This window comes from Hakea prostrata, chromosome 3 (genome assembly GCF_041222555.1).
Source record: "Hakea prostrata isolate BN-2017 chromosome 3, UWA_Hpros_2, whole genome shotgun sequence".
In the NCBI taxonomy this organism is placed as follows: Eukaryota; Viridiplantae; Streptophyta; class Magnoliopsida; order Proteales; family Proteaceae; genus Hakea; species Hakea prostrata.
In genome coordinates this window covers 14595454-14610216 of record NC_142602.1, presented here as the reverse complement: position 1 = coordinate 14610216, position 14763 = coordinate 14595454, and the positions used below count along the sequence as shown (strand labels likewise).

The following is a 14763-nucleotide window of genomic DNA, read 5'->3' as shown; positions in this document are numbered from 1 at the left end:
ATTAGGCTAGTAAATCCCAGCCCTTGGCTAAGAATATTTATATTAAGGGAAAAAAAAGGACGAAAAGGTGGAAGCCTTGGCTCTCTCAGGCGCCTGGATGCCTAGTCGAAGCCTTGGAAGCCAAGGCACCTGCCTTATGCATATCACATAAGGCGAGGCTTGCCTTACACAATGAAGACCTGCCTGAAAGCCTAGGTGACACCTATAATTAAGACTTCTGTAGTTAAGACTTTCTTCCCACACCACCGTATTGGAATCAATTTCCTATTGTACCACCATTTTGTCAACCTGCAGCAAACTTACAAGACTTCATTTGAGATAATCCTCCTTCTACCCCTATAGACCCCATAACTGAAATCCCAACAAGCTCTTTCTTGGACTTATTTAATTTGTTTCTGACAAAGTCTTGGTTATCTGGCTGTCGTTCAATTGAGACTACATCATGTTCAGAGAAATGTTAGTGTAGTCTAGTGTTTGTTAATTGTTAGAAAAGTTACTCTCTTAAAATCTTGCATTTAGTTTGGAAATGTTTCTTCCCCCTCCTTAGTAGCATAGTTTTTGCTCTAGATGTATTTTGGAAGCCTGATTTGATATTCCGAGCAAATGATGGATTTAAAGAAAATGTAGAAGGATTCATGCAGCTGAATCCAAATAGTTGGAAAATGCTTATTCAATTAATATTGTTTCCTGAAAATGTCTCTTTTTGACAGATCTACATATGCAACAACTATACGTGATTCAAAATATGGCCGTGAGAGGGAGTTTCTTAAAGCTGTAAGTGGACAACTCTGTTGAGCAACTCCTGGAAATAGATTTGAATTCTATTCGTTAATATCTAGATTTGGTTACATATTCAAGATTTAGCAGCAGCATTATTGTCATGGCAAGGTGTTTTTAAGGCAGGTGAAGCGCCTAGGTGCTGCTGAGGCAGTTATGGTGGTTTAAATGTACATACACCCCCCTTTCTTTCCTTTTTTTTTTTTTTATTACTTTTCCCCCTAACACGAATACAACATACCTTATATCACCATGATTAAGCCACTAAAGTCATCGAAACAACAAAAAGCATACATGATATATCAGCATTCTCTTATTTAGTAATTTAGAAAGAACGATGAACTTGGTCCAAAGGCTTCCACACAAGTAGAGTTTCAGGGGCAATTTTCCTATACAGCCTTATGCCAACAATTCTTGTTGAGAGACTGTTTCGATGCCTTGACCTTAGGTTACAACTGTGGTCCAACCATTGCACCAAGGCTTGCCCCTTTTATTTAGTGATTCACTAAGTCCTAATATAAATCATAATTATATTTAAAAAACAGTAATTCTTGTTATCAATTATTCTATTATAATTTATAAACGGTAAGAAAATGGAACCAAGAATATGGCTGCCGACTGTCAAAGCTGCCATTATAAAAAGCAAATCACTAATATGCTTATATATTTTAAAATTTTAGACAATAGGCAACAGCATCTTAAGAGTAAATTTGATAAAAAAATAACCAAGAAGCAGATGAAATCATTGGCCTGGGGGGGGGGGGGGTTTGGGTAAGTCATCAGCACTTGACTCCATTTTGCTAGAGGAAGAAGAAAAACCAGCTTCAGGTGCTGCCACGCTGATCTTGCTGGCTGGAGGTAAGAACGGGGGAAACAGGGAAAGTATGAAACCAAGAAGGAGAAGAAAAAGAACAACGAAAACTAACCTGAGCTGAGTGTTGCAGTCATTGGAGGAGGTTGTAGGGTTGCAGGAAAAAGTAGCAGAAGCAGCTGGAGAAAAGGAAAGGAGAAGAAACTGAAAATTGTAGAAGGAAACCCAGAGTTGAACCTCAGAGATATAATAGAGCATATAGAGGCATGCCTTGGTGCAATGGTTGGTGGACTGCAGTTGTACCCTAAGGTCGAGGCATTGAAACAGCCTGTCAGCATAAATTGCTGGGGTAAGGCTGTGTAGAAATTGCCCCTATACCCTGCTTGTGATAAAGCCCTCAGCACTGCGTTCACCTTTCTGTAAGGTACTCAGGATGGGACTGAGTTTTTCAACTGTTGAAATTATGAGAGAGTGGATTGAGGAGATATCATGAATAGAAGCTTTAATAATGTATCCTTTGGCAGGTGGAAGCTTCACCAGCCATGGAGCTTACCAGACACTGAAGGAGTAGGAAGATGCAGAGATGTTGCAGGCACTGGACTTGGAAAACTAAAAGATTTATTTAATTAATTTTTTATCTTGGAATCACTCTTCGTCTATCTAGTGATCAATACTAGCAGCATCTTCCACTGGGGCTGGTCATCAATTTTTGCACTTGTAAAGAAATGATTTTCATGTTCCTCGCCAATTAAATAATTGATCCAAATTTCTCGCTTTCTTTGCATTCGTCAAAACAGACTGCAACTGATTATTTCTTATGACAAAATTTCATCTCAGCTAGTCAATTTTCCATCCACATGCATATTTTCCATACTCTTTTCAAGGTTTGACCCTGTTAATAGGTTATGCTATGATGCTTTTTAGATGTTGCTCAAATAGCCATGCAGTCTTTCTTGTGTTTTGTCAATGATCAATACTTGCCTTTTGAGCATTTGGCAGGGATACAACCTTGTTCTTTTCTGATGATAGTTCTTACCTTGACAACAAAAATTCTCCCCTTAAATATCATATTCTGCGTAAAATATATCTGCTAATAGAGAGTGTTATATAGGTTCATAAATGTATCTCTGGCGGAGGAAAAGTTTTGATTCCAACATTTGCTTTGGGAAGAGCCCAGGTAGAGTACCTTTAAGCTACTGACAACGTCTCTATTTCTTAGATGCTTTATATTTCTTTCTCCCATACATGTTTGGTTTTCAAATGAAAGATTGAAAACTACTTACAATTGTTAGAAGCATGTCAATATGTTTTATGAGATTGGAGAATAAGTAGTTTCCCTAGTAACCTCTCTATTCATGGGATGCTTTTATGTTTTATCGCTGATTCATGTTTGATTATCAAATTAAAACTACTTATAAAGAAGCATGGCAATAAGTTTTACGACAGCATAAGTAGTTTCCCTAGATTTCTCTTAGGCGGTGGTCTTGCAATACTGTTGTGTCATGCTCTTGTAACTTACACGGTTCCATATTTTTGTGAAGTAACGGTTTTGGGTGTTTTTTTTTTTGTTTTGGAGGTGGGGGGGGGTGATTATGTCATCTGCTGGTAATCTGTAGGATTTTATGACCTTGAAATTTTCAAAATCATACTCAGTTACATTTCTTGGATGAAATCACAAGCTGGTCTGGGCATGTTTTTGTATTGAGCACAGATTTAGACAGTTTGGATAATTTACAGTGATGATGATTATAACATTACTAAGACTATATCAGGTGGACCTCCCCGAGTTTTTTCTTAAATACTCATATTCCCTTGTTACTCGAAAATATTCAGTCCAACCCAATTACCCAATTAACTTATCACTGTCAACAAGAAAAAAGAAATTTACCAATTTGACCTTCCACTGAAATACTCATTATCTGCAACCTTTTACTATTTATTTTAATTTAAATAGCGGGGCCCACCAATCCTGTTCTAATATAATGTAATGGAACTTAGTTGACTGACATTTTGTGAAGCCCCAAGTTACACTGGTGGGGTTGAGTCAGTGTATCTCGAAACATTCTTTTGATCTAGCAACAGTTCTTTAATTGTGACTCAAAATTGGCTGACCTTGATTCTGTAATTACCGTCCACACATAGACATGTCCACCACACGCTACAATGTGGTTGGATCAACTAGACAGTGTCCCATCACTCTATAATTCAAACGCTCTGATATATGTGACAGAAAGCAACACAGACATACAACACCGAATTTAAGTGGTTTGGCCAAACTGCCTACATCCTCAACAATATTGCGCTACCTAAGTTTCATATATTATTCAATATGCTACTCAATATTTTTGACTGCAACAACAATCTAGGAGCTGCAATCCCTGCTTCAATATGAGATGCAATATTTTTCTTCTGAAGTTAGTTGTCGTTCTGTTGCTAAAGAATCATTGCACAATGTAATCTGAGAACCTTGTCCTTAATGAAATAGGAACTTTGTATATTATTGGATGATTACTGGGAGAGAATGAATCTAAAGATCCCTATTTACTTCTCCGCAGGTTTGTTATTTGCTACTTTTCTCTTTTTTCAAATTCTGAAGAGGATTGAGTAGTTGAAATGAATTCAAATTACTATGTGCTAGATTTCTTACCTTGTTTATTACATAGAAACTGGAAAGTATGTTTGTATGGTGTTTCTCTTTCACTGGAACTTGATAAAATTGTATTTGGAGAAAATGCTTTTGAGTAACAATTACTTAATATCACTGTATCATTTTGCCAATTCTTTCACCTATGGTTTTCAAATTTGGAACTTTTGTACATGCTACTATGGGGCCACAGTTGTCATGTTGCTAGGAAACCAAGGTTACATGATCAAACAGAGTGAGATGAATGCACCGGACGCCAAGGTGTTGCCCTTATAACTAAGATGGGTAGAGGTTACTTCTGAACTGTTTCTTTGGTTTTACTTTATCCAACAAGAGAGAAGTGTCATAAATTTTTTTTTTGACCCAGGGGGTTGAGGGGTGGGAGGGGTAATGTGTTTCTAATTTGGATGTCGAATCAGTTCCAAACAGGATTGATAACAGAGCATGTATCCATATTTGCCGCATTGTTATTTTTAATTCCTTTGATTATTTGGTATTCACTTATTCTTTTTGATACTTTAATTAAACTATGATGTCTTTAAATTTTAATGAATCATGTACGATATTTGTTTTTTGATGACTTGAGGTGGCTTGATGTTAAACTTTTATGATATAAGATATGATGTATTGGCGTTAGGAGGGAGAGTAGTATTAACACTTAAGATACCCAACTAGGCGGGTGCTTTCCTGCCTAAATTCTTAGGCAGCCTTTACCACTATTGCCTTGACAACTATGTCCCAAGGTTTTCAAATAGTGATCCAAAATGGTATTTTGAATTCGAACGCAAGGTTGATAGTCTATGCAACGTATGTGACGCCTACCACTCTACCCAAGGCTAAGAACCTCAATATTTAGAACTCAATAACTCATATAATTAAATCACAAGTGTAAAACTAAATAAGCATTAGGAATTAAGATTCATTAAATAATAGTCTATAAACCATTTAATCATTGGGCATTACTACATTAAGAGTTGAAACACATCAGAGTTATAACCATAGTCCATATTCCATACTTTATATAGATATAAAAAGGTAAACCAGAAATGTAACTGTGGCAGTGATGCAGTATGAATAGACTGGTCCAATGGGTTTCGGTCCAACCCCAAATAGAACTGGCCAAATGGGTTTAGAGTTGGACTTAATTAAATAAATTATTTTAGTTTTAATCCTTTAAATGTTTTAGTTTTTCTACATAGGACTGAGTCCTTTAAATGTTTTAGTTTTTCTACATAGGACTGAGTTAAACATTGGTTTGAATTTAGTTTTGAGTTTCATAGTTCAACAAGGATTTGTGTTTTCCTTTAGAGTGAATTATGACAGTAGATAAGTTATTTTTACAGTTGTGCATTCTCTTCCCCCTACCTCTACTGCCCCCCCCCCTCTTTCTTCCTCCCATTCTTCTAGATCTCTAGCTACCACAACCCACCCTAGCTGCATATTCTCAGAACTGTAACATCTGGTATCAGAGCCAAATGTCCCCACCCTTAAACGTTCTCCGTCCTCTATTTCTCTCTCCTTCACTAAGTCTGCCCTGTGTTCCTACAGAATCAGATAAAAGAAAAAGAGTTCTTGAGGGGATCAGAAAAGAGAAGGCAACATATGATCCATAAATTAGAAAAAAAGGAAAGTGCAGCAGAATTGAGCGACCGAAAATCCTGAATCAGAAAGAAAAGAAAGAGAAACAGAGAATTGACCAAGCAAGAGAAAAAGGGGGGGGGTGTAGAAGAAGTGGTGGGAACCAGAAAGGAAGAAAAGAAAAGAAAAAATAGAGCAGAGAAGATCAACAGACAGTGAAGCAGAACGAGAAAAATTAAAGGAAAAAGAACAAGAGCAGCAGGGGGGAAGAAGACATACCTGAATTTTGAAGCCCCCGGAAGCACCAAGCATGAGGGAAAAAAGAGGACAGTAGAAGTAGTGAGAAGCTACGCTATTGTCAATCTGAATATTGACCATCAAAGTTTGGCTCAGTTGGCAATGACCAATGCCTCTTAGTGAAGAGTTTAGGGTTCGATCCTCCTTGATGGCATATGTAATGGTCCCCACCCCCTTCTCCCAGTAAGTTGATATAAAGCACCCTTTAAAAAAAGTATGGAGAAAAGGATATAATTGGAAAAAAACCAAAAGGAACAGAATTAAATTTTAAAAATATAAAGATTAAAGACTAGCAAAGTAAAATTATAAAGGAAACAAGCTCAAAAGAGGACGAGACATATAATTCCTAATCCTGCGTAGCTAAAACACTTAATAATACTTGCAGCTTGAATTGAACTACATAAAACCAATTCAATTCAATTAACTCAAAACAACTTAAATTAAAACTAAGTCCTAATAAAGCAATTCCGTGTGCTGCCTAACGGCCCTAACCCATAGTGCCAATTAAGTGGCCTACTAAATGAAAGCCCATAGGACTAAAGGCCCAACACATATATTCAATTCAACTAACTCAAAACAACTTAAATTGAAACTAAGTCCTAATAAAGCAATTCCGTGTGCTGCCTAGCCTAACCCATAGTTGGTGCCAATTAAGTGGCCTACTAAATGAAAGCCCATAGGACTAAAGGCCCAACACATATAACCAACCCAAGGTTTAGTTGCATCAAAATAAGACTATTTAGGAGACCTATCTGCATCATGTAGGAGACATTTCACCTTCAATATGAAATACAACCCCTTATTTCTTTATTTCCCTTATTACCCCTCTCTTCTATCTTTATTTTCTTTTGTCCTTATTTCACCATTTCTTCCAAGATTGTCCCTTTTAAATAATTCTACAGCCCTCTAAAATCATTTTCACTCTCTTTTTATGAATTGGGCTAAATTAATTTTTATTTTATTTTATTTGGATTGGCTGATTATAATTCAATCTTAGCTGCCAAACCTGGGTTGCACCAATATATAATTTCTAAATTCAGAAATTTCTGGAATGTACTTCCATGTATGAAGTCTTTTTGCTGCACTATATTTTTACTTATCATAATTTCAAAATTGAATTCTTTGTGGGCACTTCAAATCTTACTTTTGCAATTTTTAGTAGATCATTATGATAATCTCTATGTTAATTCCTCGGACACTGATTTGTGTGCTATGGCATCTTTCAGGTTTAACTATACAAGCTAATATGTATTATAAGATGCTTATTGGATGGACCAGCCAAAAAATCAAAGATACATATGTGACACGCAATGCTTTTGATTTCAAACATGGTATTTCTGTCACATATCTGCTCTATTAGATGCATCATCTGTTGTTTCATGCATAACCAGCATCTGTATAGTTATTTTTGGGGACTATATTACAATTTATGGAACATAACTCTATGAAATTTTTTTCATCCTATGAAGGGGGTGCATTTGCAAGTTTTCAATGTATAATCCTTTAAGAGTATTCTATCTTGGTATCTTCCGATCCTGCGACCATGAGCAACTCCGCCTCTCCAACTGCAACCTGCAGCTCCTCTGCTCCTCCCTTGGTGTCTCCCTCCAATATCATATCCTTGCTGCCGATCAGGCTCAATGGCAGCAATTATGAACAACCCTTTAACATGCATTTTCCAAAATAATAGTGTAAAGAAAAATGAGTCACCTCAAATAGAAGAAAAAACTTCAATGTTTAGAGCTACACTCCACTGCTTCCATGTGCTAGCCAGTAGTTTTGTCGACAAATACCATTAATTTGAAGGAGATTACTCAATGTGTTTCAAACTCCTCTCGTGGGTTTCTTGCTGAAACTAGTAAGAACTAAGCTCTTGGTCAAGATTTCGACGAGGCTACTTTCATTCTTTTCTTTTACACTTGGCCCCTTGAGATATTGAAATATCGAAAAAGTACTGAAATATTGTCAAAGAAAATTTTGACCCCCCCACCCCCAAAAAAAAAAAAAAAAACTCATTTGGAGGGGGGGGTTCAAATTATTCAAAATTTTGCTGAGACTTCACGATATTTCTTCAATGGCATCAATTTATTATGACTTTGGATTTTTCTGAAAATGTATGGTATTTCTAAGTATTTCTCTTCCTAACTGTTATTCAATTCATTGAATTGATGCATTAAGCAAGGTTTACTCCAATTTCTCTAGTCATGTAGATGTTCATGCAGATTCATGGTATTATGGTGGAACTGGCGGTTTCTTAGGGATCTTCCTCAAATCCCTTGTATAGCTGTCTGTATGGGTTGATTTTTCGTATTTTCTTTTATCTGTCTTATTGCAGGAACTATTCTATTTCTGGCCCATAATTTCTTCTTCAAACCTTAAAAAATGCCAACCCATATTGACTCATCATTTGCCTAAACCCTAGATTCACTTTATTTTTGCCCTTTTCTGTTTTTTAACATAATCTTTTATTTCTATGGGGTGCAGTGTTCAGGATGACCATTACTTTATCTACTGGTTGTAGTCATTGTCACCCCTCCCACCCGCCATGACCCCAAAGAAAAAGCATGTCATGCATCATCTCTCCTAAGGGGCAGTGAGGTGTACAAGAAGGCCTTAAACAATTCATAAACTGCGAGGTCTATATGTTATACCAGAAAAAAGTTAATATAACTTGGAATAATACAATGCCCAACAGTACTGTAAAGTGATCTAAAGGTTAGTGTGTGTGGATATATGATGCCACTTGTTATGCAAGGATGTAATCTATTAACTTCCAGCTCTTGTAGAGAAGAAAAAAAGTTCATTTCACTCTATAAATTCCTTTATAATGGTCGGGAGGATCAATGTGAATCCATGACTTCCTGATTCTTAAGCTGAAAATTAGGATGCTTAAGAAGTTTGACTAGGCTCATCTACTACATTGCTAAAATATAGTATGTCTGAAGAGTCAGCTGCTGCAATTGAAAAATTAGCCAAAGTGGTATATGAAATATTGGTTTTTGAAGGGATTTATATAATTCAACTCACCCTTAGTCCAGTTAATAGGGTTGTGCTGCACGGATCTTCTGTCTCCACTCAACTCTACATGAAATGTTTTAGATGATTATTTCTGGATGTTTGATGCTACGATACCCTAGCTTTTGGCCTATGCATGATTGCAAACCTTACAAGATGTTAGGATTTTGTTCCTATTACTGAAATTGCTGCATTGGAAAAGAAAATAGTTGATCATTTTGGGTGTTTTAGTTTGCAGATTTGACCGTTCTTTAATAAATGCCCCTGGACCTTGCGTTCTTTTTGCTACACCTGGGATGATCAGTGGTGGCTTTTCCCTGGAGGTTTTCAAGCAATGGGCTCCCTCTGAGATGAATCTTGTTGCTCTGCCAGGGTACTATCTCTTTTCTTTTCTTGCTGATCAAAATGCTGTTCAGTACCAGAATGTGGCACATTTTTTGGAAATGTTTAGCATCTTTGTCCTTTGACTGAGAAGGTCAATTTGACACCACAGATCCTTGGCAGGAAGGCAAAAAATAAGAAAAGGAAATTTTTGTGCAGAACTTCTTACCATTTTAAGACCTATCCCACCATTGATATATTTTTTCCCAGGTACTGTGTGGCTGGAACAATAGGACATAAGTTGATGTCTGGTAAACCAACAAAAATTGATCTGGATAAGGACACACAAATTGATGTAAGATGCCAGGTTCGTATTTCTCCAATCAATTCACATATGGTACACGTGGAGTGTAATTTCTTTTCCCACATTTTATATATTTAATTTGCCTTTGGTTAAAAAGTTGGTTTGTATACAACCTGGAAAATTCCAAGGTCCAACATTGCATTTGAAATAAAGAAAAACAAACACCTTAAATGTAACTTAGGACCATATTGCCTAGAAATGAGTAGCATGGTTTGAGAACTCGCGAGATCTCGCTTTTTCAGCCAAGCGAGACAAGAGAGTGGCAAGACAAAAGATTTACCAAATCTACTTGAGATCTCGCTCATATCTCATATATCTTATTCATTTCCGGGATATCTCAGTCATATCTCAGCTACCTTGGTCATATCTTGGATATAACGCGGTCAAATCTCGGTGATATCTCTAGTTATCTCTGAATTTTACAGTAATTTTGTGCCCTTCGTGTCATTTGAATTTTGTAATTTGAACATCGATGACAAGCATGTGTAGTGCATTATACATGTTTTGACCATCAATGCATCCATAAATATTGATATATAATGTGTATAATAGGTTTTATAAGTGTGCTTCTTCAGCACATGGGTTTTAAACTAGGGGTTGAAAGGCAACCTACATATAGTCTATAGAGTTGTTTTTTCATCAATCTAAGGCCACCATTGTGTTTATAAGGCCTAAGATAGGCTTCACAGAAAGGCCCACAGAACCCTTATAAGTCAGTGAGTTGGGAGGGAAAAAAAATCCACCCTACTCTTAGAGATCTTGGTATTGCACCCGAGATGGCTGGCGAGAGCGAGGTCTCATGCGGAGTAGTTCTAAATTGGTAGAACTGGAAGCTGAAACAACCAGAATCTGCTACGAATAGTAATCCAGGTAGGCCAAAAATAGGTATCCAGGTCAGATTAGAGTTAGGCTTTGATATAAGGATTATGACGAGTGTAGTAAAGTCTAATAGTGGGGTTTGGTTCAGATTTAATAGTTGGAAGTGTGCTGGAATGAAGTTACAGTCATCTGGGTTATGGTTTTTGGTTTTTGGTTTTGAAAAGAGAATATTCAGGGGAATCAGTATACAATGTTCTGTTTGGTCTGGGGTTTTGGATAAAATATCCCAGGGTTGTGAGAAATTTGAACCAGGTTTGTTGAGGTTTTGATGGTTTGTTTTGTCTAGGAAGGTTTTGGGTTATGAAATCAATATCCAGAGATGGGAAAAGTAAGGGTTTATGGTCTTCAAGATTAGAAGAAGAGAGGAGATATTCAAGCAAGGTTGCTGCAGAAATTCACTGGCAGCAGCTCGTTTGTTGAAGCACTTGAACAAAAATTAGATCTTGAAGTTGAAGGAGAGCTTCAAATAGAATCACCTGTTGGAGTAGCTTGTTTGGAAGGTTAAATTTTGTACCTTTTATTATTATTCTATTGTCGATAGAGTTTTATGTTGGGTTTGGTAGTCACTTGAATCCCAGCTATTCAATCTCAAATTAGGTAAACTTTTTTCTCTCCCTCTTTCAAAAGGCTTGTTTGTATCTCTTCACCTCCTCTGGTTTTTAGGTTGATAAGGTTCAACTAAGGACCAATGAAACAGGGTCTTAAAATAAAACCAAATCGAGTAGGGCAGAGTAAGGGTTACAGTTTCAGATTTGGGGAAGATCTAGGTTTTTTTTTTTTTTTTTTTTTTTTTTTTTTTTTTTTTGGGGGGGGGGGGGGGGGGGTAGGTTCCATCAGAACCTGATGTAGACTTGGTTCTGATATCTGAAACAAAGTGATGCAATATCTGAGCCCTGTTAAGTCTAAGACCCAAGTGGAGGGCCAAGAGAACCCCCTAGGGTTGCTGCCCAGCAGTTTATTTACTATTTCTTTTCAGTTCTTCGTTGTATCGATAGGACCAGTGGCAGAGTTATAATCCTGTCCAGTTGAGGGGTTTTTTTGGCATGTGAGTTTTTTTTAGACGTGTTTATTTATTATTTTAGTTCAGTCCTTGTGCAGGGGTCTTAGTTATAAAGACCTCAAGTAGATTAGGCCAAGTAAGAATCAGGCTGGGAACGCAAATCCTAAAAAGAATTCTAGCCCCTAGTTCCACTCAATGGGGAGAATATTGAATGTAATTAGTTGCTGTAGATAATCCAGCGTTGATAGTGTCCCCTTGTTAAGTTGAGGTAGTTGGTACTTCAATTACATCACTCTCGCCTGTGACTGAGATGAGTACGTTTTTTTCAAGAGTGCTCCACACTGCTAGGGAGGTAGTTGCCCCAGCTATTCAGCCAAGTGCTGGTTCTGTGAATGATCATATGATCCAGCTCAACAGAGTTTGATCTTGTTTCTTCCGAAGAGTAAATTCAGGATTGGGAAGTGGTGTTGAAGAAGAAGACGTTTCAGATGTAGGGGGTAGAGTTGGAGAAGGACATGGCTTGCTTCGATCCATGTAGCCAATAAGGTCGTGGGCATGAAGTAATGGAAGAAATTTCGACTTCTATAATAAGTAGTTTCCTTGATTTAGTTTCATGAGAAGAAGGGAAATAGTGTTTGGAGTTGAGAGAAAACAGGTTTGAGTTTCAAGTCAAACTCTGCTAATTACATGGTATCAGAGCCATCAACTAAGAATGATAATAACCTCACATTACTTGACTAAGTCTGTTGGGGATTTTGAATTTTGAACACCTGTGTTATCTATAATATCGAGCAAGTATGTTTTGGTTCTGTAAATTGGTGGTTGAAGATGGTCTATTCACGTGGAAGGTTATGCCTTTTTGCCTAATAAATGCTCCTAGTACTTACACAAGAGTCATGACTCAGATACTCTAGTCCTATATTTGGAAATTTCTAGTTCTGTACTTTGATGACATCCTACTATACAGATGAACACATAGAGCACCTGAGACAAATCATGAGAAGCCCAAGGAAGCTCTTTCTCAATCTAAAGAAGTGTACTTTTATGCTGCCCAAGGTCAACTTCCTTGGTTTCATCATTTTTTTTGAAGGAGTAGAAGTTGATCCAGAGAAGGTCAGGTGCATAGAAGAATAGCCTACCCAAAACATTCATAGAGGTCTGGAGCTTCAATGAGTTGGCATCTTTCTGAAGATATTCATTAAGAACTCAGCACCGTCATGGCCCTACATCACAGACTGTACAAAGACCCCCAATGGGAAATTTAAATGGACTCCAGCAGCCATCAAAGCTTCCAATCTAATAAAGTAGGAGATGACTGAAGCACCAGTACTTTGGGTCCCTGATTTTAACCTTGTGTTCAAGGTTGCTCTAGAGGACTCCCACATTGGCCTAGGAGTACTAATGCAAGGACACCCAATAACCTTTACAGTGAGAAGTTGAATGAAGCAAAAATCAAGTACTCAACCTATGACCTGGAGCTCTATGCAGTCATTCAAGTTTGCAAACACTATATACTTTACTTGGTGGGCAAGGAGGTTGTACTCTACACAAGTCGTAAAGCCTTAAAGCTCCTTACCTCATGAAACTCCAAAGAAACCTAATTTTACAAACCCTAGCTTTGGAACTAAAATCTGGAAATAAAATTCAGAATTAATTTCTCATCTTCCAACCCTAATTCAGCCTGGCCGAACCCTTTTCTCCCTTCAACCCTAATTTACCCTAGGCCTCTAGAAACCCTAACTGCAGGGTGTACTAAGCCTTAAATAACTGATGTATACCTTTGAAGACCTAGCTACAAGGTTATTAAACCCCACTTTACTGCTGGTTCACTTGAATAAGATCCTGAGGGTGAAACTGAGATTTAGAGCTTGCATCTGTCCTTGAAACCCTAGATCCCTGGTTCACATTGCACCTCCTCCCATGAAAATCATGTGGAGGAAGTGAGGATTCTAATTACAAGCATGACATTCAATTGCAAAAAGGCATTATTTCAAAATAAACTTAAATTGAATCATTGATGTAAACTAGCAAAGCCTTCCAACATAAAACATTACAAAAAGAAGAAGTGAATAATGGGAGTCTACCATCCATAGGCATCCCTAGTCAACTACTTGGAGCACTTTGTTCTTCTTCCTGGAATGTAGGATTTCAGTGCTACATCCTACATCAAGAACTTTCTTGATCTTTTGAATCCCTCATAGAGTTGGGATTTTGGAATGCAATTTCACTCTATTGGGTTATATTTCCTTTGTTGATATCTAAATCTCTCTCACTGAAATAAGGGGATATCTAAGAAACGGGACAGGACATAGTCGGTCTCCAGCTTAGGAGCATTCTTCATTATAAAAGGAATTTTTCCATGTCCTATATAACAGAGAAAAGATGCAAACACATGCATAAAGACCGTCATCACTAGGGTTTTTAAGGTGGCCATGCTTTTCTTAATTTGGGCCTCTGCATCTGGCTTCTCTTTTCTGCTTCTGATAAAAGAAGGGTAAATAATGCATTTTGGTTCCATGCATAAAGAACTAATTGTTGGATTCTACTAGGAGTTAAATTAGAGTTTGTGTTCGTGTAAATTTCTATTTCTTGTTATCCAAGTAAGGGTATTTAATAGTGTTGTTTCCACTTTATTATAAATAGAGGGCTTGAGATCACACTGATCAAAATAAGCCATTCTACCACAATCATTTCTTTCAACATGGCATCAGAGCCTAAGTTCGATTAGGATCTTATTTTTTTTTCAAACCCATCAAACCATCGGAATTGGGTTCACCATCGTTCTTCAGTTACTACCGCTGCACTATCGTTTCTGCTGCAAACCTCGAAGACCAGAAAAAAAAGGAGGGACTGAAGAAGAGAAGAAGAACCACGCTTCCTGTTACCACCGCTGCTGCTAACGCCTGCGGCTTCCTGTTGCCGCCGCTGCTGTGGTACCACCGCTGCTTCCTGTGCCATTGACAGAAAAAAAAAGGAGGAAAGACAGCAGAAGCAAGGACGCTGCTACTGCTGCTGCTTGCTGCGCCTAGCAATGAGTTTACCTCTGATTTTTCTCTCAGTTTTTGGTGCTTAAGTCT

General features: G+C 37.6%; 1 protein-coding gene across 10 annotated transcripts in view; it reads left to right on the top strand.

Annotated features, from left to right (window-relative positions):
* The window catches only part of CPSF73-II (cleavage and polyadenylation specificity factor 73 kDa subunit-II), a 45040-nt gene that overhangs the window by 22331 nt on the left and 7946 nt on the right, over positions 1-14763 (top strand). For 9 of the 10 annotated variants that reach the window (XR_016172274.1, XR_016172275.1, XM_089149310.1 and 6 more), the window contains 6 exons: positions 711-774; positions 2700-2765; positions 4074-4143; positions 7334-7438; positions 9354-9495; positions 9714-9810. Coding sequence is in view for 8 of the 10 variants with exons in the window: in XM_089149310.1 (XP_089005436.1) it covers positions 711-774; positions 2700-2765; positions 4074-4143; positions 7334-7438; positions 9354-9495; positions 9714-9810 (544 nt within the window). In the remaining 2 variants the exon portion in view is untranslated. The remainder of the gene's footprint in view (positions 1-710; positions 775-2699; positions 2766-4073; positions 4144-7333; positions 7439-9353; positions 9496-9713; positions 9811-14763) is intronic. The other variant, XM_089149311.1, reaches the window with a different exon arrangement.